This window comes from Bombus fervidus, chromosome 11 (assembly GCF_041682495.2).
Source record: "Bombus fervidus isolate BK054 chromosome 11, iyBomFerv1, whole genome shotgun sequence".
In the NCBI taxonomy this organism is placed as follows: domain Eukaryota; kingdom Metazoa; phylum Arthropoda; class Insecta; order Hymenoptera; family Apidae; genus Bombus; species Bombus fervidus.
The window spans coordinates 5,850,442-5,875,844 of record NC_091527.1 but is presented as its reverse complement, the minus strand read 5'-3'; the positions used below and the strand labels follow the sequence as shown (position 1 = coordinate 5,875,844).

The window sequence follows — 25,403 nt, the reverse complement described above, 5'->3', positions numbered from 1 at the left end:
AAAGATCAACGTCAATCGACGTAATGAACGTTGCAATTTGTCCAGGCTTTTATACGGAAACATCTGTAAGAGGATCTTAGATCTTTAGCTAATTGGAAGAAATTCACGACACGAGCGATCCAGCGAAAGAATGGGAAAAACAGTCGCAAGGAAAATAAAGAAAAACGAAATTAACCCGAAATAACTATCTGAGAAAATCTTGGAGCGAACATGTTAATTGACGTTGGATTCAGCGTTGAATCGCGAGCTGAGACACTATTGTGCCATCTTGAAACGGGCGTCCTTGTTCCAAGCCAGAAAAGTCGTGTAACGGAAGAGGCAACAATAAGAACGGGTCGCAAAAATGATCTCACGCTGGATTCCCCGCGATGCTCATTGTTCGTTGCACATGGCCTACGATCTTTTCCGCGTGAATCGTATCGGACCGTTTGATCAGGAACGAGAACTTCTATCTTCTAGATAGCGGACGGATAAAATAGTGGCCCCGTGGAAACTGTAGCTTTTCTTCGATGTAAAAAAATGCTCGTGTCTCACGTCACGTGGAATGTACGCGATTCATGATTCCTCGGCCCGTTATGAATAACTTGACAGTGCAAGTTACGATGCGGGTCACTTGTGTAGTGAGACAAGGTTCTTTGAGTTAACTAAGCTCCGATATCTCGAAGTTCGATCTTCAACTTTACACAGAATAATCAAACTGGTATGCTGTATGTTGTAAGAAACTATTAGTCGAACATAATAATGAATGAATAGGAAAATATCGTATATTTTAGGTGTAGTAAAAAAAAAATACCAGAAAGTATGGTAGAATCATTAAGATCAGTGAGGAGATGTTGTTATATTATGAGAGCTAATAAACTAAATGATAAAATGACCTGTGAAAATAAATAACATTCACACGGCACTAAATTACATAGGATAATTACAGCAGAAAATATTAAGGTCAGTCGTCATTATGAAAAAACTATAGCCATCAAATTGTCGACAATATACTGTTTTAAATATAATGTATATGCGACATATTTCAATATTAATAATTAGTTAAATAGTCTATTATTAGAAGACAATTTAAAAATTTGTCATTATCAAATTACTTAGCTTGATACGAATATACTTCCAACCCAAATGATCTTATCTTATTCGATCATAACGTTAGGTAAGCACCAAAATAGTTTGTCATCGAATTATGCTATGCTATGGATTTGCCCCTCTACCCAGAATTTTGTGCTTTGTATTTTATTTGTATCGACGAGGCTGCATATGTACGTGTAGAGAGTTGAGTAACGTTGGGAAAGTTTCTCAAGGAAGTTTTGAAGAACAAGAAACTTTTAACAAGATCCGTGGTTTCGTTTTATTAACCTGATATTACGTGTGTAATACTGTGTTCAACTATCAAGTCACAATTTCTAAATTTTACTCTTTATAAGAAAAATTTTCTTTATTTGTGAAAGGAATTATAATTGATCGTAGCTATTTGCTTTTCGATCCAAAATTTTCGAAAATTTCTTAACTTTGAGACAGATATAAAAGAATCTACGATATTTGATTTCTTGTTTCCGTTTTTAAACAAAAATGAGTCTGGGACGTAATTAAAACTTACGTCGAGAAAACTTATCCACGTTAGAGAAGGATTACACAACGTTAATTGAATAGTCGTTTGAAAGACGAGTTTGAAGGATGCAGTTTGAGAGTTACAGGAATTATGAATTCCTGAAGGAGACAAGATGGCAGGAGGTTTGTCCAAATGGAGATGCGTTCTTTGTACATGGATACACGCATCAGGTTTCTTGATTTCTACCAACTTACACAGCCTATTCCAAGGATCTGTTCTTTCGCCAAACATGGTCAGAGCACGGTCGTGCCCAACAGTTTTGTCCCTGTTCGTCGTTTTTCGCGAACCGAAAGATCCACACTCGTTATTTCTTCTAGGAAACCGGCATGGATCGCGTCGCATTCCGCCGCGCGAAATTTCAGAAAACCAGATCCACCAGCTGGTTAGAACTCGCGATCTCTTCGCTTGATTACCGTTCGTGTTAAATTCGTGAATTGCAATAAGCTAGCTGAAGTTGAATTTTTATATAAAATATAGGACAAAGCATTAACGATAATGATAGAACGTAGTTAGAATATCTTTATAAAAGTTTTACACTGGGAATTGTAAATGAAAGGTTAGAGAAAGCTTTTTAATAGCTAATGGCCTTTAGAACGATGAAACGATGTTAACAGAATGACGAGAAGGTTCCAATTTGAAAATCTTGAAGATCCTTGAAATTGAAAAAAATTGCAAATCTGAAGATTTTGCACTCTCCTGAGATCGATGAATGTGAGACAAGATTTACGAGAATCTAGATCACATGGCGTTACTTTTATTCATCACAGTTTTAATTTATAAATATCTTAAGAATGAAAATCTTTCAGTATCGTTCTTCTCCAGAGACCATGAATCATTTTCTTCGTTGCATAAAAGGAAAGAAAACTTTAGGATATATCTCCAAGAATTTGTAAGAATCTAAAGCACCTTAATCTTTTAAGATCATTTAATACTGTTCTACCGCGGGAGATCACGATTCATCTCCTGCGTTGAATAAAAGGAAGAAAACCTCTAGGGAAATACGTCCATGAGTTTATAAGAATCTAAAGCACATGATCAACCTATATCCACGATAATCTCGGCTTGCAATTGCAGAGAAAAGCTTCTAACGAAACGTGTTTTAATATCTTTCTTCCTCAAGAAATTATTCAACTCGTAATTGCACTGGAAAGCTTCTAACAACGCGTCTTTTATACAGGTTCCTCCGTACAAAACCATAATCCATATTCTTGGCCATATAAAAGGAGAATAAACTTGTACGCATATTTCTAAAAATTTATAAGAACCAAAAAAAAAAAAAAACAACCTTTATACGCAACACCTAATAGCAAATACATAATTCCCGGGAAAAAAATTCCCTACGATGCGCCTTTTAACCGAATCCTTCGTTAAGAAACTACAAACCATTTTCTTCGTCATGAAGAAAAGAAAGACAAGCTTTAGATAAGTATTTCCAAGGAAACCACTTTACTCCTGTCCTGGAAGACATCATGCAAGGGGCGCGGAAAAAGCTTAAAGCAAGCAGGTTGTTAAGACACGGTGGCAGGGTCGATTAGGAGCCGCGGGGCCGAATTCCGATCGGTTTTCGGGCCGGTTGTAAGCGGAACTCCCGCGCGCTCATCGGTCTTATTGTCTCCGGGCCCTCCGTAGCGAACCTCAGTTCTGCTCCAGTACTCTTGGGAGTAACATCGCGCACTCCTGTAATCCTTTCTGCTTGTTTCTTTCGCCGTCTCGTCCGCTCCGTTACTCGCATCCCTGGAAAGAATCCGCTCGCGCAAAACGAGTCACCGAGCGGTCAATGTCGATCGCCACTCGGACCGATCGAGCAACATTTTTTCCCCTCTCCTCCTGCGTGAATTTTCTTTCGTGTCGTTTATTCCATGAAGAAGGATTCCTCTCGACTCGGCTCGCAACGACACGTCGTTTACTTCGTGCACGCGCGTGTTGTGCAACCGCAAGGTGACTGCCAGGGTCCACGCGTGGGGAATAATCGTGTATCGATAATAATTGCAACGTGCACGCGAACAAGCTGCAATCGCGAAGGACGGAAGTCGAACGAGCCAGCAACGTGAAAGCAGGTCCCGTTGGTGAAAATATCGTGGAACCTAGCGTTTTCTTGCCATTTTTCAGTGAACGTCGTCGAAGACTTTCAGAGAGGTTGTTCGAGATCTGGTCGATGGTGAGGAAGGCTTCCAGTAACCGGTTCTATACGTTTAGAAATGGAAAATAGCAGACAAGGACGGCAGAAGCGCGCGAAAGTCGCGATACCTAATCAAGACTGAAGGATTAGTCTGGCTTCGAACGGAATGATTGGAAATGAAAAAGTGGATGAGACGTTTCGAAAGGCTCGATGAGTAGAACGGGTTAGTCGGTTGATGATTCTGTAGGCATCGTAAAAATTTCGAAGAAACTTCCTCTGGAGATTTTTTCTTGTTTGTTGAAGATGTAATGTGAAAAGAAGAGATTGATGGAAAATTGAAAAAGGATATTTAACGAATAAAACCTTGTTTTTTTTTTCGAACTTTCGACAATAGAGTGCAACTAGAACGAACAAATTGAAACTTGACAAAAGTGAGTGATAAGAAATGTTTAATAAACGAAGCCCCGTTTTCAAGCCCGAAATTAATGCTTGTCAGAGACAAGTGATAGAAAATTGGAACGAAGTTTCATAAGTGTACTCTTGCCCTAGATTAAAAAGCAACAAAAACGGTCACACTGATCTCAAGATCGGTAACAGTTTCTACTCTACGTTACAAATCCATTTTCGGAGAAGAATTATAGAAGAAGAATTTATAAAAGATTCCATAAGATCCTTTCGCAACATCCAGCATCAAAACGCAATCAAAACGATCATCAGAATCAAGTTTCATCAGAATCGTCTCAAGATCCGTAACGATCTTTAAATATCCATCTTTAGAAAAGGATGTAGAAAGAGAGTTTGTAGTAAAAGATTGAATAAATAAAACACATAATGGTCGATGATAGGAAACGAAGGATGGAGTATTCGGAAGACTAAAGAGATTGTATTTTGATTCAACTGAAGGGCAAAGGATCGACGCTGTGGGACGAACGTCGAACCAAGTATCCTCGAGCGAAGATCGATGTCTGTTCGCGCTCGAGCGGCCTCGAAGCCGTGTGATAACTGATAAATATACCGGTCTTGCGGTACTCGCCTAAGAGAATGCGGTTACAAACACAAGGGGAAAAAAGGACTACAGTGGTAGATCTTTAATGGTCGTCGATACTTTCGTTTAGAAAGCGCCGCGTCAGTTGCACAAAGATTCGCGATCGCGCCGCGTCGTTCCCTTGAACCGATACTTGATACGTCATTTCGACCGGCGCCTATTGTAAACAAATCGACTCGGTCAACAGTTTTTGAAAATGTTCGTGGCAACGCGCGATTCGTGCTCATGTTGGGACAATCGTTCGTTCTGACGAAAGGGGGAGAAAGTTACAGCCGCGTGAATGAGTAAGTTGTTTCCATTTTTCCTTTTTCTTGCCTCTTATCTTGTATCTTAGATGGATGGATTTAATTGGATGGAAAAATTAGGGAACCTGTTGAAGTAGCAGATATTTCCGTTACTCTTGTTAAATTGAAGATAATAATTGGACGATATAGATAATAATATAGGAGAATAATTAGACGAGTAGTTTGTTTGGCAGATATTATTTGCAGTTTTGAAACGAACAAATTAAAGAGGTCGCGTGTTAAATAATTGCCACTTGTCTGTTAATCTCGTACGATAAAAGGTTAGTATTTTTGAAGATATTACGTTAGATTGTTAACTGAACTAGTATTTTATTTGTCAGGAATCGTTCGTAGTTTATGAAGAAAAAATTGGACAATCATATATGAAACATATGTGATGTGTGCTATAAAATGTTCATATATCAAGCTGATAAGGTAAAAGTAATGTTAACGATGCCGGACTTATGCTCGTTGACCTAGTTTAAAATGATATCGCAGGGACAGCTGCTCATCGTTCACATGGAATCTTTTTCCTTTCGAACCTTACGAAGATTCAAAGGAATTTAAATGTAGTGTGCTTAATTGAACACAATAACGTCGGTTTGATGAATCTCGCTTCCGTTTCCAGTCGAACAATTCAATCGAAAGATAGTGCAAGTACCGCAAACGATGAGAAACGAAGAAATTAATTACGAGGCTAAATGACGTCCTTGATTTTAATTCTCAAAGGAGTTATAAGCTCATCGGTCGTTTCGTCGATCGTTTAATTAAACTAAAGCTGACTATGAAGTATAAAGCACCGTACGATGTTTTGCAAAATAATTTAAAGAAATATTTGAATTTTTTAGGAGTGGAAAATGCAGCTACCAGTTCGGGACAGGGTTTGGCCACGAAGGAAGAAGAGGCGAACACGATGGAAACGGTTCGAGATTTCGTTGAGAAGATAGTGGTGAGATTGATGGGTAACTTGAACGACACCCCGATTCATCGATTATACGATCATCCGGCATGTAAGTCTAAATACACAAATAAGCAAATAATTGCGCTCTCCTTGCGCCTTTAGCCTTGCCTTATGTTGAAAAATGAACTATAATACACGTAACAATTAATTTTTATAAATTGAAACAGATTGAGAAAAGTAACGGGAAAATTATAAATTAATATTTCTCCGTATGTTTGCTTTTTTAATTTTTTAACAAATGTTAGTTTAGATGACCGCAAGTGTATTCGAAGTGTAACCAAGCTATGCTGCCATCTGCAGAAAACGCTCGAATGCATTGAAATAAGAAAGGAGACGTATCTGGAGAGCTTCGAATTCCTTTCTTAATCGCTACGGCTATATTTCTACCCGCTGCGTATTTGTTACCTACTTAACAATTAACTACCAACCATCTTGATCGCTTTTTTACCCCTGATACATCTCTAAAACGCGGCACTGCCCGGTTGGCAATTAACTCTCGGGTATCTCGATTGCTTCTTTGACGCTTGGTTGCGCCGCGACTCTGCAACCGAACGTTTCCTCTGCGAAACAAAAGTTACAAGAAAACGTCCGCACCTGTACAGGCTGTTTCATATCCATTTACAAATACAAAACACCGAAAATCAGAAATACAAGAAAAGAATAATTTTGAGACATGGCAAAAATATTCCTGCACGATTAACTTTCCATTGTAAAGTTCTAATACTTGTAACGTATCTTATTCGATTTAATGTAACATGTTTTAAAACGTGGTGGATGTGGTTTAAAACACCCTGTACAGAATGCACATTTAACAGTCGCAATTAAGAAAATATAGCGGTTGTTAATGAAAAGGATGAAAGAAACAAACATGACATCAATTTCTAATTGCACGTTTCCTTGCTCGAGCTAATAACTCGACTAACGCTGGTTGCTAGATGACAAGCTTATGGAAAGACATATAACACCCTTGGTAGACGCGCTCTCACGTTTGGCCATGGCCCTGCGATTGTCCTTAGAAAGTAAGTAGCCCTTCACGTCGTTCGTATTCTTCAAACCAGACAGCACACACTGTTTTGATTTCACAACCAATATATACCTCTTATCAAGCTATATTCTATCAGGCTATGATCTTCGATCCCTGGACATCGTTTAAAGATATCAAACGACTCTAAAAATCCACGTATACGCGCTTCAAAGTATAGGCACAGGCGTTATGATTTAGGATGATCGCACCGCAACGCAGCGATGTGGAACGGGTTGCCTGGCCCCAGGCGCCTCGAGCGTTTTCGCTCAAATAACACACATACAGGCTCGCTTCTTACAAACGACTCAAAACATAATACACACAATGTACAGTCTGGGACAAAAGTAAGTGAGCAACTAGTGGAAATAGATATCAATGATGTTTCGTTAAATATGGTTTCTTTACATAGAAATGTAAACATCAATTTCCAACGATTCATTAAATAGTCTTAATAGATAAGCTTAGATTTATAACACTATGTACTAGTTCGATTAAGCTTCATTGACACTTGCCTACGTTCTTGTCTTTATCCCCGACTGTATCCTAAAATACACGTTTCGCGTGACTTTTTACGATCATATCTGCTCCGTTCTAAAATCTCGTGTCCTATAACTATTATTTCACCGCGTAATCTCGATGACCCAACATTTTATCTTACTCAATAAAATCCGTTCTCCAGTCGAGCGATGTTAGAACACCATGTCAATTAATATTCGATTAGAATACTAATGACTGTTCTAATAAGGAAATTTTATAATGTATGTAGTCCTTTCTTCTTGCTTCAATCGGAATGACGTTCGTTCGTCGATGACGAGCGAACCAACGTCGAACGACCTAGCTTTAGAGAGTTACATAAGCAGCGTAGAAATCATCATTGTCGCTGCCGGTCTCTGTTTGACGATTCAGTGCGCGTTTTTTACCTTCCCACGAGCCGGAGGTATCCTTAGAAAGAAGTCGATGCAACCGTAAAACGGAGACGACTCGTTCGGTGCTCACGATTTTGTAGTTCTTGTGGAAGAATTTTTCTAATTATTCTGGCTGGAATTACGTTAATTACGGTATGGTTGTGGTAGAATTGTACAAGACTGGCAATTGTCATAGGCTGGAATTTGAGAGTAGAAAATGTAGCATTTGGAAAAGAAATGTGGTACAAGTGACACAATCTCTATCTTGGGGAAACTGTGAAATCAAACTTTTTCGTACGGAAATCGGTTTGCTCGTGGATATTAATCTTCTGTACGTACATTGGACTATCTGTCGATTCGAATGAAATTTTATTCTTAGGTGTCTTTATTGCAAGCAAGTTTGAAGCATTTAACGTTTAAATTAATTCTCCGTCGGATATTTAGATGTCTGACTTTTAACAATCCATTCTGAATTTACGCGAACTATTCACACAAAACTCTGCCATTTCCCAATCGTATCACGCTCCTATACATCTCAAATACACAATACGCATTCCTGTCACGTGTAGTCAAGTCTCTATGTGTATTCCTTGAGTCACTCGTTATCGATATGTACTCTAGTATGAACGTTCGATTCTCACTGAGAACTTTCCGCAATCAATAGATCGACATCTACACGATTTTTCACTCCTGTGTCCACTATCGATCAATAGCTTGGATTCATTGTCGTGAACGATTCGTAGAAACGACGAATTTAAAGAAAAAAAGTTAGCCCAACACTTTTTTATACTTTTTACATTGAGAAACTAACTGCTCCAAAATTAATAAAAAAAAAAAATTAACAGGAAATCCAGTATAGATGAAACTGGTGATATAATTTCAAATTTTAGAAGCTTGGAAACACACGAAAAGATTTTCCAGGTAAATACAAATCTTATCGTTTTCTGTATTTATCTTGCTCTTGGGAAAAATGCGCCGAGCTCTTTTAATTGAAACTGAAAGGAGAACAAAAAGATAAAAGCGGGAAACGAGGACGACGTGTTCCCACACTGTCTATCGATTTTCGTAGCGTCGAAATCGCAGTTTCATCGGGATAAATTCGAACCTGATCCTCTGCCAGAAAGGTTCTGGTTCGAGTGGGATGACTTGTAACTCGAGAAATCAGGCGAGAAGAATAAAGCTCCTAAGGAAAGGCGCGACTCGCTTGTAAGAAAAAAAGCATGGTTAAAAATTCATGATCTTTAAACTTTACTGTATATTGGTACCATATTAGGATGGTTTGACGTTGAGAAAATAACGACGGGTATTCTACGACGAAATTTTGTGTTTCTTCACTCGCATTCACAATGATCCAAGTGTAACGTGTATAAGAAAGAAACCGCTTGAATACATTGTCATATGTACAAAAGCAACAAAAGAGTGCGTATGGAGGATAGATAATTTGCATGGAAAAGCGATCGTCGTGCCAAACGCGCATGTAAAAGTCATATAGATGACATTTGTACTCGTTTGCATAAGCTTTACGTCGACATTCGATGGCAGGCTACCGAATAATTCAGGAAAAACGTTTTTTAACTGGGAGAGTATTTTTCTCAAATGATAATATTTGTTATTTATTTAAATGTATTCGTAGGTTTCTCAAATTAAAAGTAGATGAATAAAAGATAAACAAAAACGAATGTAGATTTACATAATACGTATTAAATGTTTGAGGTAGAAATATATGATAATGTCAGTGACAATGTTGGTTTTTTTATAGTTTATAAAAACATTCAGCTGATATTTTTTCTCCGTCACTTTATTTCTTCGACTATCATTCGTCAATGTGTCTCACACTATACTTCAAAGTCTACTTATGTGGTATTTTAAGGTCACCGTTCTTTAAGCATTTTGATGATAAAACTTTATCAACAAAAATTATGAATTTAAAATTTATGTAATTAGTTCTTCGTTGATTGTGAATTCCCATTTTAGAAATTTCTTATCTTTTATCAATTGTTATATATTTGGCGATAATTACTGGATCCTCTTCACTTTTGTGCAAGTTATTTTCTGACGAATGAATCATTCGCGGTTCTTCGATCGAAGGACGATCTAAAGTACGGAACAATGGTGAATATAATGATTTCAGGACAATAATCTTAAACGACGTAGCTCGTTTATTGATTGCGTAAGAAAAATGAGTCAGTATCCGAAAGAAAAGTTTGCCTTATCGTTATTCCGGAAAAAATCACTCTTTTTATTCCCCTGCTTGGAAGAGTCGATGATTAAACACAAGTTGAACGTCGTCAGGTGTAATCACATTCGTTTTACTTATAATTTATTTTCAAGGAAAATTCGTTCAAGTCCATTGGTTTTTCGACGAAATCAGCGCGCGATTGTTTTAAATTCTATCGAATATCGAAGATAACGCGTGATGATTTACTTGAATGAAATGTCCCAAAAGAGTCGATTTATATCAATCGTGCAATTTGTACAATCTTTGATGTATACTCCGTACAGTAAAATTTGAAAGCTTCTAAATTAAAAGTGACACGATAAAGCATTAATAAATCTAAAACTAATGTTTACAAATTCATAAATAAAATTTTCTACTGCAATATTAAACTGTAAACTTTCACGCGGTAAATATTACCGTTTCTAACTTGTATGTATGCAGATAAATGCAACTGTAAATCTCAGCCATCAATATTTATTACGCGCCATTTCGTCGACGTTTACATACAATGATGCGGTTTATTCCTACATATATTTATCACAGTTTACACGACTGAATAAAGCACAGATCGTATTGTTCCATAAGTTTCTCTCGAATCTTTATTCGCCATTCTTACATGCAATAAATTCGACAAGAGGAGTTTTATCAGTTTCGCAGATACAGATCAGTCTCCTCGCGTGTAGCTGAGAATTTTGCGCCTCTAATAGCGAGATTTAACTCTATTACCGTTTATAAGTAGAATTTAAATTACCACTGATCGATACTAACCCAAGAGACGTCTGCAAATGAGATGATTAATGCTCGATACCGTCGAGAGTCTTTGTACCGATACAACTGTAGAAAAAAGACATAATTACCTACTGCATGACAGAAACATCTATAATACAAAATCTGCCCACATGGGATACAAGTTTCTGAAAAGCTCATACACGTGTGTATTAAACACTTCAATACGATAGAACTCCATTTAGGATAATATGCAAAACTGAACACACAGCCGTTAAAATGGAATAATTTTTTAAAAATAGGAACAATTTTTGCGCATCGTCTAGTCGACTAATCCATCTAACTTTTCAAAGAAGAAAGAATCAAGTCGTTTGGTCGAATTTTAAAATAGTTATCACAAGAGTTCTAAAGAGTGTGTGTTCAGTTTTGTTTATTACTGTATGTGAACTTGTCTACGGATAAACAATTTATATAGTTGGAGTTCATGCGATAGAAGTTCGACAAATTTCCTCACTACCTATGATTTTTCCTTTATGCGATAAGAACTGAGGTTCAGATATGTAGACTGAATCGATAAAACCTCGGATAATCAGACATTACCTGAAATTATGTTTCAACAAATGGAAATGCTCATAAATGGATTTCTACTTACCTTAAAAACAAACACCGATAATGTAAAGTCTATCTATGCAGCCGCTATTTAGCTTTACGCGAAAGTGCATACGTAGATTAAATACTTGAATATCTCAAAAAAACAAGCATGAATAATAATAATAATAAATGAAAAATCCGTGTACGCTACGATGCGTCTTGGCTGGTTGTCGCACGATCGTTCAGAAGGCGTCTGTCGATTTTAGAAAATGTAGGTTCCCTCGCAAAAGTATCCCCCACTAAAAGGAAGCCGTACAGAGCGGCGTATGTGGGGTACGTCGGTCGCGTATCAAGCCGCTTTGGTAAAGGCTCAGTCGCGAGCAGCGCAGGCCTGCGATTACACACACACAGAGCAGCGACTCACGATTCGCCGGTTCGACGATCGGCCGATTTGTGTTTCCGCGTCGTATTCTAATCAACCAGCACCCGTTTCAATTAAAAACATGTTAAACACGTAAACACGATATCACGTAAACGATATGAACGCGTGGCAACCGGGCGAGCAAGCAAACGTACCCCTTTGAAAATTCCGCCACTAACGGCCAACAAGTGAAAGTGAGATCCAAGTGAATTTCGAACAACGACGTGTGATCTTTGCATTTAATATAACATACTCGTAAGCATATGAATATTTCTGAATTTTACATTACTATTATTAGAGTTAGTAGATCAAACGAAAGGTATACAGAAGATAAGTCGACGATCGTCAAGGTGTTATGGAAATTGTTTTCGAGTGCGAAGGACAGTTAAAATGAGCGTAAAGAAGTGTTTGTTCTAATTACGATGCGTATATAATTGCAATTACCTGGGCCAACTAACTGCTCCTTAATTGCGCCCTTGAGAGATAAGATAGCAAGACGGAAGATGCAAAGAGAGAAAAAGCGACTCACGATTCGACGAATCAATTCCGCTAATCTCGCCGCGTTCTCCAGGTGGCCTTTAATTACCTCATTCGCGAGTGAATGGAGCCTCCTTCGTGATGTAAACACCGGGCTTTTTATCTCTGTTCAACCAGGATTTGGATGTGTCTCGATGGACGCAGTAGTTCATGTCGGAGTAGAAAGATTTAGGAATAAACTTCCTGGTCTCTTACCTCATTTCCTTTTAATTTGATCTACTTCCGATAAGCTAACACCGTCTCCATGGTATTTTAAGGTATTTCAAATTCAATGAACTGATTAATAGCCGATAATGCAATTTACTCTGTTCGTCACACTTTGGTAGTTGGCATTTGAGTGGGAAAACATAGATTTTTAAGGTTTTCCAGGATTCTGAAGAAGCCTTAGAAATTGTACGAGTTTCGAATCGACCGCTAGACTACTAACTGCTTCGCAATAATATCTTTACCTGCTATAGACGGCGTTCGCTACGCGTTGGAAAAACGATAATTGGCTTCGATAAGACACACAACGAAGCCATGCGTCAACTGTTCGATCTTCACTTCGCAATGCCTTCGAAGTATTTTTCAGACAATATTACGAACAGTTTTGTACAGCTTGCATCTTGGATATTTGATTTCGATAATCTTCTTCTTCTCATTTTTCAAAAAACTTACCATAAAAGATAAACTTGCCAGTTTATCCGCTTAAAATTAAGAAACACATGGAGTTGCAACTAAATTAAAGTAATAGAAAGAAATATCTAAACGACATTATGCAATCGCCACCATGGTAATTACGATGATTGCGAGTATTAAATGCTCCCTGACAGTATTTCACGCGACCAGCTACAAAAAGGTAACAGCGATTAGTGCGATTCGACTAACCGTAACACGACACGCACATAAATTTCGCCTTTTTCTCTCTGTTCTTGATAAAACAGGTGAATAAATGTTTTTCGAATGAATATACTGCAGCTTAAACACTTTACTTTAGAAAATTATTATGCACATATCTTATGTATTATATAAAACATTTTGAAATTTCATTAGCATTGTAATGAGACACGACTGTCATCATCAGATTGATGTAACTTCAAACGAATTTGAAAATGTATATCGAAATTACAAGATATTTATTGCAGACATAATATATTAACATTTTGTTCGTATAAATATTTTTAATATAAATTTATTTAATATATTAAAAAATCAACATACAGCATCGTATACAGTAAATCGTGAACATATATGATCTTGACCAGTATAATCAGAACAATCGTATCTCGTAACAAGGCTAATAAAATTCCAAAACATTCCGTATAATACAGATAATAAATTGATAAAGAGTATTCACATGTGTTCGAATATCTTCGAAAAGCCATGTACATGGTATCGTTAGCTTCCTGTGTTACGTACGTTGATCTGTCTTTTGATTTTTTTCAACAAAAACATTGTAGTATAACGAAAACAAGAGTCGATGTAATTATCGATGACGACAATTGTAACGATAGGAAAGATAACCTGCTGACGATAGACACGTAAACAGATTACCATTCCCAGCGAGAAATTTCAAAGTTCAGGGGATCGTCGTCAGACAACTATTCAAATGAGGGTTTAAAGGTTCTCGTTGCGTCTGTCGTTCGATCATATTCACGCCGTGCACGTGTTCAGACGTACGCGTGCAATGTTGTCTCAATTCGCGTATAAAACGTATATACAGCTGCACAGTTGTTTGTAATCACGAATTGTCGATGCTATCAAATCATTCTCCAAGACGTTCTCCTTTACTTATTGCGAGAGAAAAATTTATTTATCGTCATCGAAGAGAAAGAAGGAAACGACCTGTTATTTTTAACGACTTAAGCAGCGTGTAATCGATTCGACGGATCGAAAGTGCGATTATCACGAGGAAAGAGTAAAATAAAGCGTATCGTGGTGGAATTATGGAGAGTTCTTCGTGAGCCGAATTCAGCGCGTAATTTTTTCCTCAATAATGAGAAATCACCAACGGCTGTAAACAGCGATGCACGGAGCTCGTGTGGGCTTCCGGTATTAGTCGATCATGAGAAAACGAGAAAGTTATAGCTGCCAGGAAATATATTCGACTAACGCGACGGAAACGTTCTTCCTCGGATGATCGTCGAGATCTTGTCTTCTGTGTACCTGGGTATCTCGCATAATTATGTCGAAAGAAAGAACGTCGAATACGTCGGTACTTACAGTGCGTAGAATAAGTAGAAGTTTGCAAGAGTTCGTTGAATTTTGGAATTTTTTTCTAGATCGTGATTAGTCAAGTGGACAAATTGATCGTTTAAATCGGACGTCAGAGAGATTGAATGAAACGTGGAAATCAGAATATCGAGTGTTACCGGAATACTACCTGTAATGATAAAACAGCGTTACGTCGAAAGTGCGAGGAAATCGTTTGCTAGCTTATCAGTCAGAGATACGATGTGAAACGCGTGATAAATGTTGCTGGAACTCACCGCGGAGATGCTGACACTGATCGGCGGCCTGATCGTCGCCTATATCATCTACGTGCTGTTCACCGTAAGAAATGGTAAATATTACCAATTTTGTCTTAACTTGAAATTGAATAGTTCGTAAAAGGATGGTATTAGTAGAAGAAAGCAGTGGGAGTATGTTAATAGGTTGCGATTCAATTCACGTGAAATCTACTTCTTCACTTTCAATACGCAACTCTCTAACCGATAGAAAAGTGTTATTAAATGCCTCGGGATTTTTTTCGCTCTATTCTTAAGTTTTCTCAAACCAAATATTTACTTGATATACCAATGATATTCATCGATGATGGACTTACGTGAGACGACGTGTGACTTCACTTTCTAATGATAGTTTCGAAAGAAAAGTTATTAAATATCATAAAAAGTTGCCAATCACGTTCCTGAATTTATATTTATGCAAATTCCTATCTTTATGGTCACTAAAAGGATGGAACTTGAAGAAACATTTGTTTCGCCTGTTGAGTATCATGTGGATGGATGTTTCATATATTTTTTCATGTTATGTATTCTACGCATTTTACCGTTTTTCAATTTCCCATAAACGCATATACATTCACAGTCTATTTGTAGGTAATTACAAATCAAGTTACGGAGAAGTCGAGAAACTTTCGATAGAATGCAACTGATATAATCTTTTCTAATCTGTAGAACGTAGGATATGCAAAGTAGAGCGGTTATAAAATTTCGATCCAGTTTGCATTCGTGAAAGCAGCATCATCGGCACAGATTCGCCGCGGTTATTGCAAATTGTCACCGACCAACTATTCGCGTGTCCCTGGCACGGTTCCTCGATTGCACGTAATAATCTGTCACGAAGAGGATCTGCCTCCTCTCCTCTTTGACAATTTCGCAGGACATTCTGTAATAATATTTTACGATGTTTCGTAAAAGAAACATGAGGAGAAGCCGAGAAAAATCATCCTCCGACACATTTCGAAACAGACGTTCTTCTTGATGGCTCGGCGTAGCCCATTGTTGTAATTTCTCTTTTTAAATAGATTTTATATCTATGTTGCGTGTGCCCGTATTGTCATCTTGGTAAATGTAAATAACATAAAAGAATTTATTTAGTATCCTTCTTGAGGATTCGTTCTCCATTCAGTGTCGTAATTCTTTCTTTTAAATAAATACACGTCTCATTACAGAAATTCTATATTTATATAACGTGTATTCACATTGTCATGTTCGTACATGTAAATAATAAAGTTTGTGGAAAATTTATAGAAAGAATTTATTTAACATTCCTGATTTCTCGTTCTACTCTCATTGTTGTAATTCTTTCTTCCTAAATTCTTTCGAGATAAATATCTTCTCTTTAAATAAATCTTCTACCTGCATTCTGCGTACTCACATAGTCGTCACATAGATAATATAGTTTACGAGAAAAAATTCCATACAATTTCTCGCTGGTGACAATCGGTGCGTTATTGTCACCGATTCGATTATTCGATTGTGATCGATTCAAAGGAACAACTGACACAACTGCCGCCACGATAACACGTCTTTCGCCTTCAATAAGGTCGCAAGATTATCACGAGTCGCATCACCAGAGGAATCGTATGATTCTTCCATTTCGAATAATTTTCTCTTGTTCGTCGAATCTCTTTACCCTCCCTTTCCATATTTTTATCTCCAACGATTCAGGTTTACTCAACGACGTACAGATCACGAGGTCGAACGTGATTTAGATTTAAAAAGTCCTTCGCAACTTGCTTGGTTCGCGTCTGTCGGAAAATATTTCATGATGAAATAGTAAAGAATATTTTTCTCGCATCTTCAAGATTAAATTCGCACGTAATTATAGCAAAATAACGAAGAAACCAGTCTTCCAAATCCCCGTTTCCTCGCTGTTCTGAAAAAGGTGCACGTGTTTATGCATTGACGTAAATCATAAAGATATAAACAATTTTTATGCATATATTACAATATTCAAGAGTATATAATATTCAATATTCAAGAAGATATTTAAAGCAACGTATTCATTATGCAATTTACAATATTTCAGCAAGCGAAACGAATCTTTGCTCAGGTTCTATTTCTTCGTTTTGCTGTTCACATAAAATCGTGAACTTGCAAGAATAGCCGTAATTTACTGATGAAACCCGAATATCAAAATTGAAAGGATTGCTACAACAAGCGGATGGCTCAACTTTTCAGTAATTTAAAGAAACCAATACAAGATTAATCAAGCCAAATTATTTTTTTATACGTGCTATAAATTCATGGTCAATTAATATTCGTAGTAACTCCCGTACTTTTGAATATGAAATTTGTATTTTTTTTTTTTTTTTTTTTTTTTAGCTATTGATTATGAAATCTCAATTTTTCTTCCAACAAGTACAATTTAAATATTAGATTGCTAGAAACCTTTCGATTGCTATTCTCGTGCAACCAATAGGCAACATTCACAATCTTACTATATCGTAATCTTATCAATCAAGCTTAAAGTGAAAAACTTGATAATCACTCTTAAACGAAATCACCACGTGTTTTGTTCTATTTTCGTGGAAAATTCTTAAACCATGCTTATGGTATTAAATTCGTAATCTAAATTCGTCGATAGCAAAGTCCAGAAGCTCAAAGCACGAATGCTATCGTTTCGAGAAATATTAAATTACAACCATGGAGAAGACACGATTTCCCTGGATCGATCGCATTGCACATTAATTTGACACAGGGAGAAACCTTTCTGCGCCGCGATTACGCCCGTCCAGGTCGATAATCGCTATAATTTCGTTGCGTCAGACGCGTTTCGCGGTGTACACATTTTCGAATCGCGACTCGATTTCGCCGATTGTCGCGCGATTTCGTTTGCTCGACGTTTCACAAATCAGAAATGAAGCGTTACAAGCTGGGTGGAAACGATTTCGTTCCCTTTCGAAATTCCCTCCCGCTGACTCGCCCATTAGAAAGTTCGGAAAAACAAAGCGAACCGCCACGAATAATGGGCAGCGCGTTTCGCAAAAACGCGAACGGTCGTAATCGATCATCGATGCGATCATCCTTCGAAGGCAGCGCTCTTTTATATACAGTTCTATCGCTGGCTGGGCTACGTTTGCGTCAATTTATGAATATTACCGAGTGGATTGATTGAAAGTGTGAAGAAAAAGCGCAACGAAGGTCGTGGAGGAAAAAATCATCGATGGAGAAGTAATAGACAAGGGGACGGGTCTTTTCACGGTCTTCATCATCGATGACGTTTGCACTTTAACCTCTCAGAAGCCAAACCGATCGACTCCGCTTTTTATTAATTTCTTAATTGCGTTACGTAAACGCATGGCTAATACTCAGTACGTGAAGGAACAAAACACTCACATCCATACGCTTATTTTACAGCAAGATGCCACGATAACTGTATAGTTGTAATAGTTGCAACATCGTCTTTTCTTTCTACTTTTAATTTGTAGAATTGATCCAGCGTGGCTTTCGAATAACTCGTTCGACGAAACAAGAAAAATAAAATAAAGAGAGGAAAAAGGAAAAGAAGATAAAGAACGTGTATTTATCGATGGAATTTCATTGCAGAATGATACTCGAGTAATGGAAGAATTCGATTAATTAAGAGACGATCACGCGCTATGGTGAGGCTAATGAATAGCCGCAGAAATTGTTGAACGAACCGGTGATAGTTAAGTAGGCAGAAAATAAATGTAGGCGACCTTCACCTTGTAGCGAGAGACCAGGGTTAGAAAGCCCATCGACCGTCGGAATCTGTGCGTTTGATACACGGAAACACAGTTGGCGGAAAATCTTTCTGCTCGTATAGGCCGATGCAAATCAGCCTGAGCGCTAAATTTAGACTTCAATCGCCGTTAATAAACCGCGAATGGAACTCAAGTAGAATCGCGCATTAATCATGAAACAACGAACAACCTGTCGTATTACTAATCCTCCATTAAACGCTTCTTTCAAGATTATCGCGTGGATGAATCAGTGAAACGAACTTGAAGCAGTCCTCTAAACAATTAGAAAGTGTGAAGACGTAAAATAAAGCTCGACGAAGTATAAAGAGGTGAATAGTTAAAGGAAGGTTGTTCAACGCCTATAATCCTCATAGTTTCGAAGAACTTCGATCGAACTTCTATCTTCAGTTTGTACAGAGGCTCACGAAGGTATTCGAATACTTGTAAAAACCTTTTATTAATGTATTAAAGATGTTATGTGAAACATTTTGAAATTTTGTTAGCAGTTTTATGAGACTCGGTTACCATGCTGATATTGATCAAGTTTGAAAGAAATCCGAAGATGTATTAGAAATTACACGGTATTTGGTACAAGTATATTTCACAGAAATGGCTATTTATTATACTAATTCTTTACCAAATGTATGTTTGCAATAAGTATCTTCCAATTTCTATATACATCTTCAAATCAAGGATCTAAATTTATTACCAATATAATGATCATAGTTGTGTCAGTGCTAATGAGGTTTTAAACTGCGTGTTTCATAGAACACACGCAATTATGTGCGTAAAAGTTTTCTGTGCTGAGTGTTGAAATACTTTCGTGTATCTGTTAATAGAGTGAACAAGACATTAACTCGACCAATTGCAACTATCTAACCGGTCGAACAGATGCAGTATGGATCCTCTGAGCCTCTGAGTGAACGCGTCCCCGCTGTCACAGCTCGAAGTTTCCCGCGAAAAGAGTTCAGCAGGTCGTCCCCGTCGAATTTCTCTCGGTCGCGCGCACGCGGACAGGCAAAAGAAGAATGAGGAATAGCTGACAAGGCCGGGAACCGGTGAAATTACCTTGGCTTGTCGTTCGTACGCGGCCAAACGAGACGTTCATCGCTCGATCCATTACCAATACCGTAGCTACCGCGTCGATGAAAGTACGCCATCGTACCGCTTTTCTTGTCCTGCCTTGCTCGTTAACCCTTTCGCGTCATCTATTTCCTTTTCGATAAGGTTTCTCCTCAAATCGATTTTCAGAGATTTCTAATGTTCATAAATTATGATAATTTATAATCAGAGTTTTCTCTAATATTCGTACGTCTTGCTACATTTTTCCACATTCGCGTATGGACGTAGTGGTTTATTAGAAGGATGGATGGATGAGTATGGAGGGATGAATAGGCGATTTTCAAGAATTTGTTTCTGTCAGGAATTCTTTTGGCGATGACAGATATTGAAATGGTAATTTTAAGTTCAATGACTTCTTCGATAGTTTTGAAGAGTTCATATTGGCGCGAGTATTTTTATTGTCCAACACTTTGTCACGCTGTAAGTAAACATAGGAAGATTCGGAAATTTCACGAACGGGAATATTTCAATTTAAAGTAGGACGCCTTTACCACAGCAATCTTCACGCGTTTGCAAAAATGCCGAAGAAGAGAATAAACACAGTGCTACATCCATCACAAATTTCTTCAAATATTCGCAAACTATCGAACCTACACTTTCGCACCTATCGAAACACCCACCAAGATCTTACGATTTTACACTGAAACAAAGTCCACGCAACATCTACCACAAAATGTCCCCAAAAACATCATAAATACATTAGGCATACATATATTCCATAAATAAACTTATCGTAATCTTACAAAGTCACATTGAAACTCTATACAACATCTACCATAAGATGTTCCAAATATGCCCAAAATTTTCGCGAAAAACCTATCAAGACCCAAAAAAGCAAAATACCCGAAAGAAAATCTATGGAACGTCTGCCATAAAACCCTTCAAACATTCCCAAACACTTTGGCAGGAAACGTATTCACAACTAACAAACTTAACAGCTAACAAATAAACCCTACTGTAATGTAGAGCGCAAAAATCGATATTACAAAAATTCGCAGACAAACCAAGCACGGATTCGCCAACGATGGCGCACACGGCGCTGCGCGAGATCGTGGAGCGTGCCGTGGAGGAAGCGAGGAAGTTGCCGGGTCTCGGTGGTTCCGGTGTGTCCGGAAATGCTCCAGAGGCACGGAACGTCGTGGAGGACAGTTACGAGGATATACTCGCCACCGCGATACTCAACAAGGTTACAAATATTCATTTCTCGGAGTCTGATCTCTCTCGGGGGCATTCCCTCGAGGTGTTTGGGCTCCGTTCATGGAATTCCTGGTATTCGCTCGTGGACCGAGCGAGAGAGGATAAATCGATGAGCGAACGTTGGATTTTCTAGGTCATCGAGAAATTCCAAAAGGAACAGGTGGACGGCAATAGCAACGTTCTCCCAGGAAAACCAGTGTCCGCTAAGTGTGCGTTAAGTACGTTCCTTTGATCTTGTATGAAAAGAATAAATAAGAATAGAAGAAATAATTAAACACAAACGATGGATTTCGGGTTGTTTTTTGTGCAATTAGTATATAGGAAGATGTGGTTTTCATAAAATTAATGCTTACTTTTAATGATATAGAAACATAATAATGGAGTATGTCACTATTGAGATTGAGATGTGGCATGATTAATTATAATCATCCATGTATATGGTATATTAGATGTACAACACGAGTCGGCAGTTCTAACGTTAAATGATTAAGCAAAGAAAATGTAGAAAAGAGGATGTAAGCAATTCAAAAGAGAATCCTTCTTCGTATTTCAGGCGAAAATGAGGCAGGTCTCGACGAAGGTGTGGAAGAAGGCTGCAGCAGCCTGGAACCACTGTCTCAGGATGATTGTAGCAGTGACTGTAGTGCGTCTTGCTCGAGACGCGTTAGAAACCAACCGGAGCCATTATCTCTCACGGTAAGCGATCCTTTTATGGCGAACGTCGCTTATGACCTTGGCGGAACGTCGAAGAATTTGCGAAAGAAACGAGAACTCTTCCGAGGAAATATGTAGATACAATCCCTACTGAGTCTTTCGACTTGTATTGAGTATCTTGATTTCGAAACAATTGGAAAAGCTTACTAGAGTAACATGGCTAATATGGAGACTTCCCAGTAATTTGAGTAAGCCATCATAGCCCAACTCAAAATCAAGCAAAATCAAACTTTTTAAATCACCTTTTTAAACAAGCCAAATGCTATAAATTCATAGTCGACTAATATTTGTAGTAACTTTTGCATTGTTTAATGTGAAATCTATACCTACTTCTCTTGTCCAGCGAACGTAGCTTAAATAAATAAATAAATAATATTGAAACTTTGAACCACAGATTAACGAACTCGATTTGAAAACAATCACAACAGCATGAATAATCATGAGAGCCAAGTAACGAGGACATGCTTGAATTTTAGATCTAGCACATGATATGAAAAATTACGATTGGAAAAATGAACCGTTTCGTGTAATTTCGCGACTAGGTTTGTAGGTTCTTGGGTGATTCTCAGTCGATAAGCGTGTTACTCGCGAATGATAAGCAACGGAAGTGGAACCGTTGTCCCACTTTGAAATACGCACGCCGGTCCCAACCAATAAGAGAAAAAAAAATGAAATAAAGAAAACACGAAAAGCTATAAGCAGACTTTATGGAGGTCGTTTCCTACGATTTATTAATGACACGTGTGTTTGATCGTTTCAGATAGAGGAAAGAATTGAGGAAGTGACGACAACTTATGCGTCCGACGAGGATCATAGGGAACATGACGTCTTGCCCATTAAGAACGCCCATCGAGTTCCGTTTCCTGAACTTGGAATGGACATTATCGATCGTAAGTGCTTCATATCCACGTGTCGTTCATCTAATTCCATTGCTTATGTTTTATTGAAATTTTTATTCTTATGGTCGTTCACCTTTAGGAATTTGATAGACAAAGATAACAATGACATTTGCGTATGTAATATTTCTACTGATGGTGTGGAAGCGATATAACACAATTGAGTTTGGATATTCCGATCAGTTGTATTATAGCGTCGGAAATAGTTATTCAAATCGTATTATATGTTAAAATCGAACTACAATTTATTGTAATTTATTGTAATTTCAAATTTGTGGCGGCAGTGAAAATACGTGTGAAAGACGAGTAATTGAGGAACAAGCGAATTGTTTGCGTTAGACCGATAGCGAGTGAGCAGCAATTCGGAGAAAGCACGAGTGGACTAGAATGTGTGGTGCAACGTAAGAAGACAATAATCGTTAAAGAACGTGGTAATAAATAGAAGACGAGAGAGTCTTGTGCGAAAAGAAATGTTGTAGCAAGCAGCATCTAGAATTATTCTTTATATTATTTTATTCTACATTTGATGAAACTTGAAATCCAACGTGAGTCCCATTGTCATTGTTTTCTAATTACCTAATTTTTATTACTATAGCTTGTCAAGAATCGGAGGACAGTCAAGACGATCCAGAAACGACGACCACGCACATAGGTTTAGTTTCTCCGATCGAATCGTGGGAAGAGAATTGGCTGTTCCAAAAGAAGAGAGTTCAAAGCCAGGCTGACCCTGTGGCCATGTTGGTGCCTCATCCTAGCGCCGATTTCAAGGCTTTAATCGGTGACAAGGACGCGGAAGACACATCCGATTTGTCCGAGTGTTCATCGGCACAGTCAGACGAAGAGATAGAAAAAGAATTAATGGAAGCCATAAGCAGCGTCGTGCCACGATCTCCGAAGAAAAAGGAGTTCGAGAATGGTCTGGAGTACTTAAATTCGTCAGACGACTTTTCGTTGAAGGAGGATGATGCGAATTCATTTTCCAATGGCGGATACGTATACGTATCTGATGAGGGAAAGACTGACTGTAGACGCGTGAAAGACCAAAGGAAAGCGGAGAAACAGAGGGAAAAAGAAGAAGATTATAAACAAAGTGTAAAGGGAAACGAAGAAGTGAAAGCCAAAGAAATTAAGGAGAAGGAAGTGAAAAGAAAATTGGAGAGAGTCGAAACTGAGGATGAGAAACCTGTTTCAGAATCAATAAATGTAATTAGTAACGGCTTGAAGAAGGTAGGAATGGAGCGACAGAAAACGAACAATGTATCCGAAGAGGATAAAACGAGAAATTTAATCAACGGAGACGATTTCATTAAAGTAGATCGATCGGTGAAGAAAAGTGAATCGGATAATCTATCGAATTCTGTTAATTCGAAGCCTTTGGCGATTATTCTGCCCGATGAAAGTGAGCTAAACGTGCCAAAGACACCGACACCCACGCCGACGAGGATTTCCATGGAAATTAATCTGGGAAATCCTCACAGCGAAAAAACGTGCATCTCGCAGGAGAAGATCGTTCTGAATTCCTTGGAATGCGCGAAGAAAAAACTGATGGCCGTCAATGACGACAGTGTGGAAGCATTCGAAGACGAGGAAACCATGTTTGCTCAGCAAAAAGTCGACTTTCATGGTAAATATTTTAGCTACGTAGTCACCTGTTGTAAGAGTTTATGAGCTTATGATTGCCACTCATTTCACTTTTGTTCGTGAACATTAGCCGAAGATATTCAACAGGAAAGCGAATACACCGAACATTACGATATCGCGACTCAGAGACACTTGGATAGCTTGACGAAGTCCGAATCGTTCGAGTTTTCGCCATTAACGAATTCCTCGATAGAGGATGACGAAAGGTAATATCAACACCAGTATTATCATTTGTAACCACTACGACTCTTCATCTAGTATCGAATGACGATAAAACATTTAACTCCGCTCGTTTATCTTTATTAATTTTTCAACTTAAAAAGGACGTGCCACGATGAACTTTCACTTATGATAGCCTTCGAGAGGCTTTAAAATATATTTACCGAGTTTAAAACGAACATTATAACTTTTGACAAAGTTATCTTTTCTTGTAAATGAAAATTCTCGACCAAAGCTGACGTAAAAGAAATTTTTAATGGAATATAAAAGAGTAAAATTCGAGATTTCTCGATTATCTCGCGTCGAAAGTATCGAAACTAGGTTCGTTTCGTAACGTCACCGTTCAACGGTCTGCGAAGCGCCGTAAAGAACTTTCTTCTTACCGATGATACTATAACAATCTTTCAATATTCCACTGTGCAGTAAGTGCCGACAGGCTGTGGCGTTTGCCAAAGCTGAATCGGCTTCGCATCTGTCCCTGCAGAACAAGGATCCGGAGGAAGAGGGTCGGCTAGGTACTCCTCCGAGACCAGGTGATCAATTTAACAGTTTTATTTTTTTTTTTTTTACAATCTCAATCCTCGTCGTAATTTTTTAGAAATTCAGAGTCAACGTATCTGTCGATATAATTAAAGACGTTGTTTTAAATGTAACTTGTTTGCAATAAAAAAAATAGGTACAATTGCTGAACGCGAGCACAAAAAGTGGGAAAATGCACCACCTATCGAGAACAACCCCTATAGCCAGGAAAACATTCAAAAGAGGCTTTTGGAGAGGCAGTACTCTAGAAGATCGTCAGACATTCCTGGGTAAGATTTATAATAATCTTTATTCATATGCGAATTTGATAAAATTAATTTTCTACGGATAATATTTTTGTTCAGAATTCACACCGAATTGCCAAAGAGCAACGGTGCGGATATGGATGTCGTGCTGGCGCCCCATGAACCGGATATCAAAAGGTGATATTCGAAATTATGT

General features: G+C 38.1%; 1 protein-coding gene and 1 long non-coding RNA gene across 9 annotated transcripts in view; one reads left to right on the top strand and one right to left on the bottom strand.

Annotated features, from left to right (window-relative positions):
• LOC139992259 (uncharacterized) overlaps nucleotides 1-25,403 on the top strand; it is a 54,830-nt gene that overhangs the window by 23,588 nt on the left and 5,839 nt on the right. For 3 of the 8 annotated variants that reach the window (XM_072012948.1, XM_072012946.1, XM_072012947.1), the window contains exons 4-14: nucleotides 5,909-6,070; nucleotides 6,957-7,040; nucleotides 20,754-20,941; nucleotides 21,086-21,170; nucleotides 21,506-21,648; nucleotides 22,427-22,556; nucleotides 23,158-24,186; nucleotides 24,274-24,409; nucleotides 24,846-24,955; nucleotides 25,099-25,231; nucleotides 25,307-25,384. In XM_072012948.1, coding sequence (XP_071869049.1) covers nucleotides 5,909-6,070; nucleotides 6,957-7,040; nucleotides 20,754-20,941; nucleotides 21,086-21,170; nucleotides 21,506-21,648; nucleotides 22,427-22,556; nucleotides 23,158-24,186; nucleotides 24,274-24,409; nucleotides 24,846-24,955; nucleotides 25,099-25,231; nucleotides 25,307-25,384 — 2,278 coding nt within the window. Of the gene's footprint in view, nucleotides 1-4,160; nucleotides 5,061-5,908; nucleotides 6,071-6,956; nucleotides 7,041-11,878; nucleotides 12,162-14,704; nucleotides 14,986-20,753; nucleotides 20,942-21,085; nucleotides 21,171-21,505; nucleotides 21,649-22,426; nucleotides 22,557-23,157; nucleotides 24,187-24,273; nucleotides 24,410-24,845; nucleotides 24,956-25,098; nucleotides 25,232-25,306; nucleotides 25,385-25,403 lie in introns of those variants that run through there. The other 5 variants (XM_072012951.1, XM_072012952.1, XM_072012949.1 and 2 more) reach the window with 5 other exon arrangements.
• Nucleotides 10,627-11,796, bottom strand: LOC139992264 (uncharacterized). The gene is made up of 2 exons (XR_011801059.1): nucleotides 11,412-11,796; nucleotides 10,627-11,002 (listed from the first exon to the last, which is right to left on the bottom strand). It is a non-coding gene; the product is annotated as an uncharacterized lncRNA (long non-coding RNA).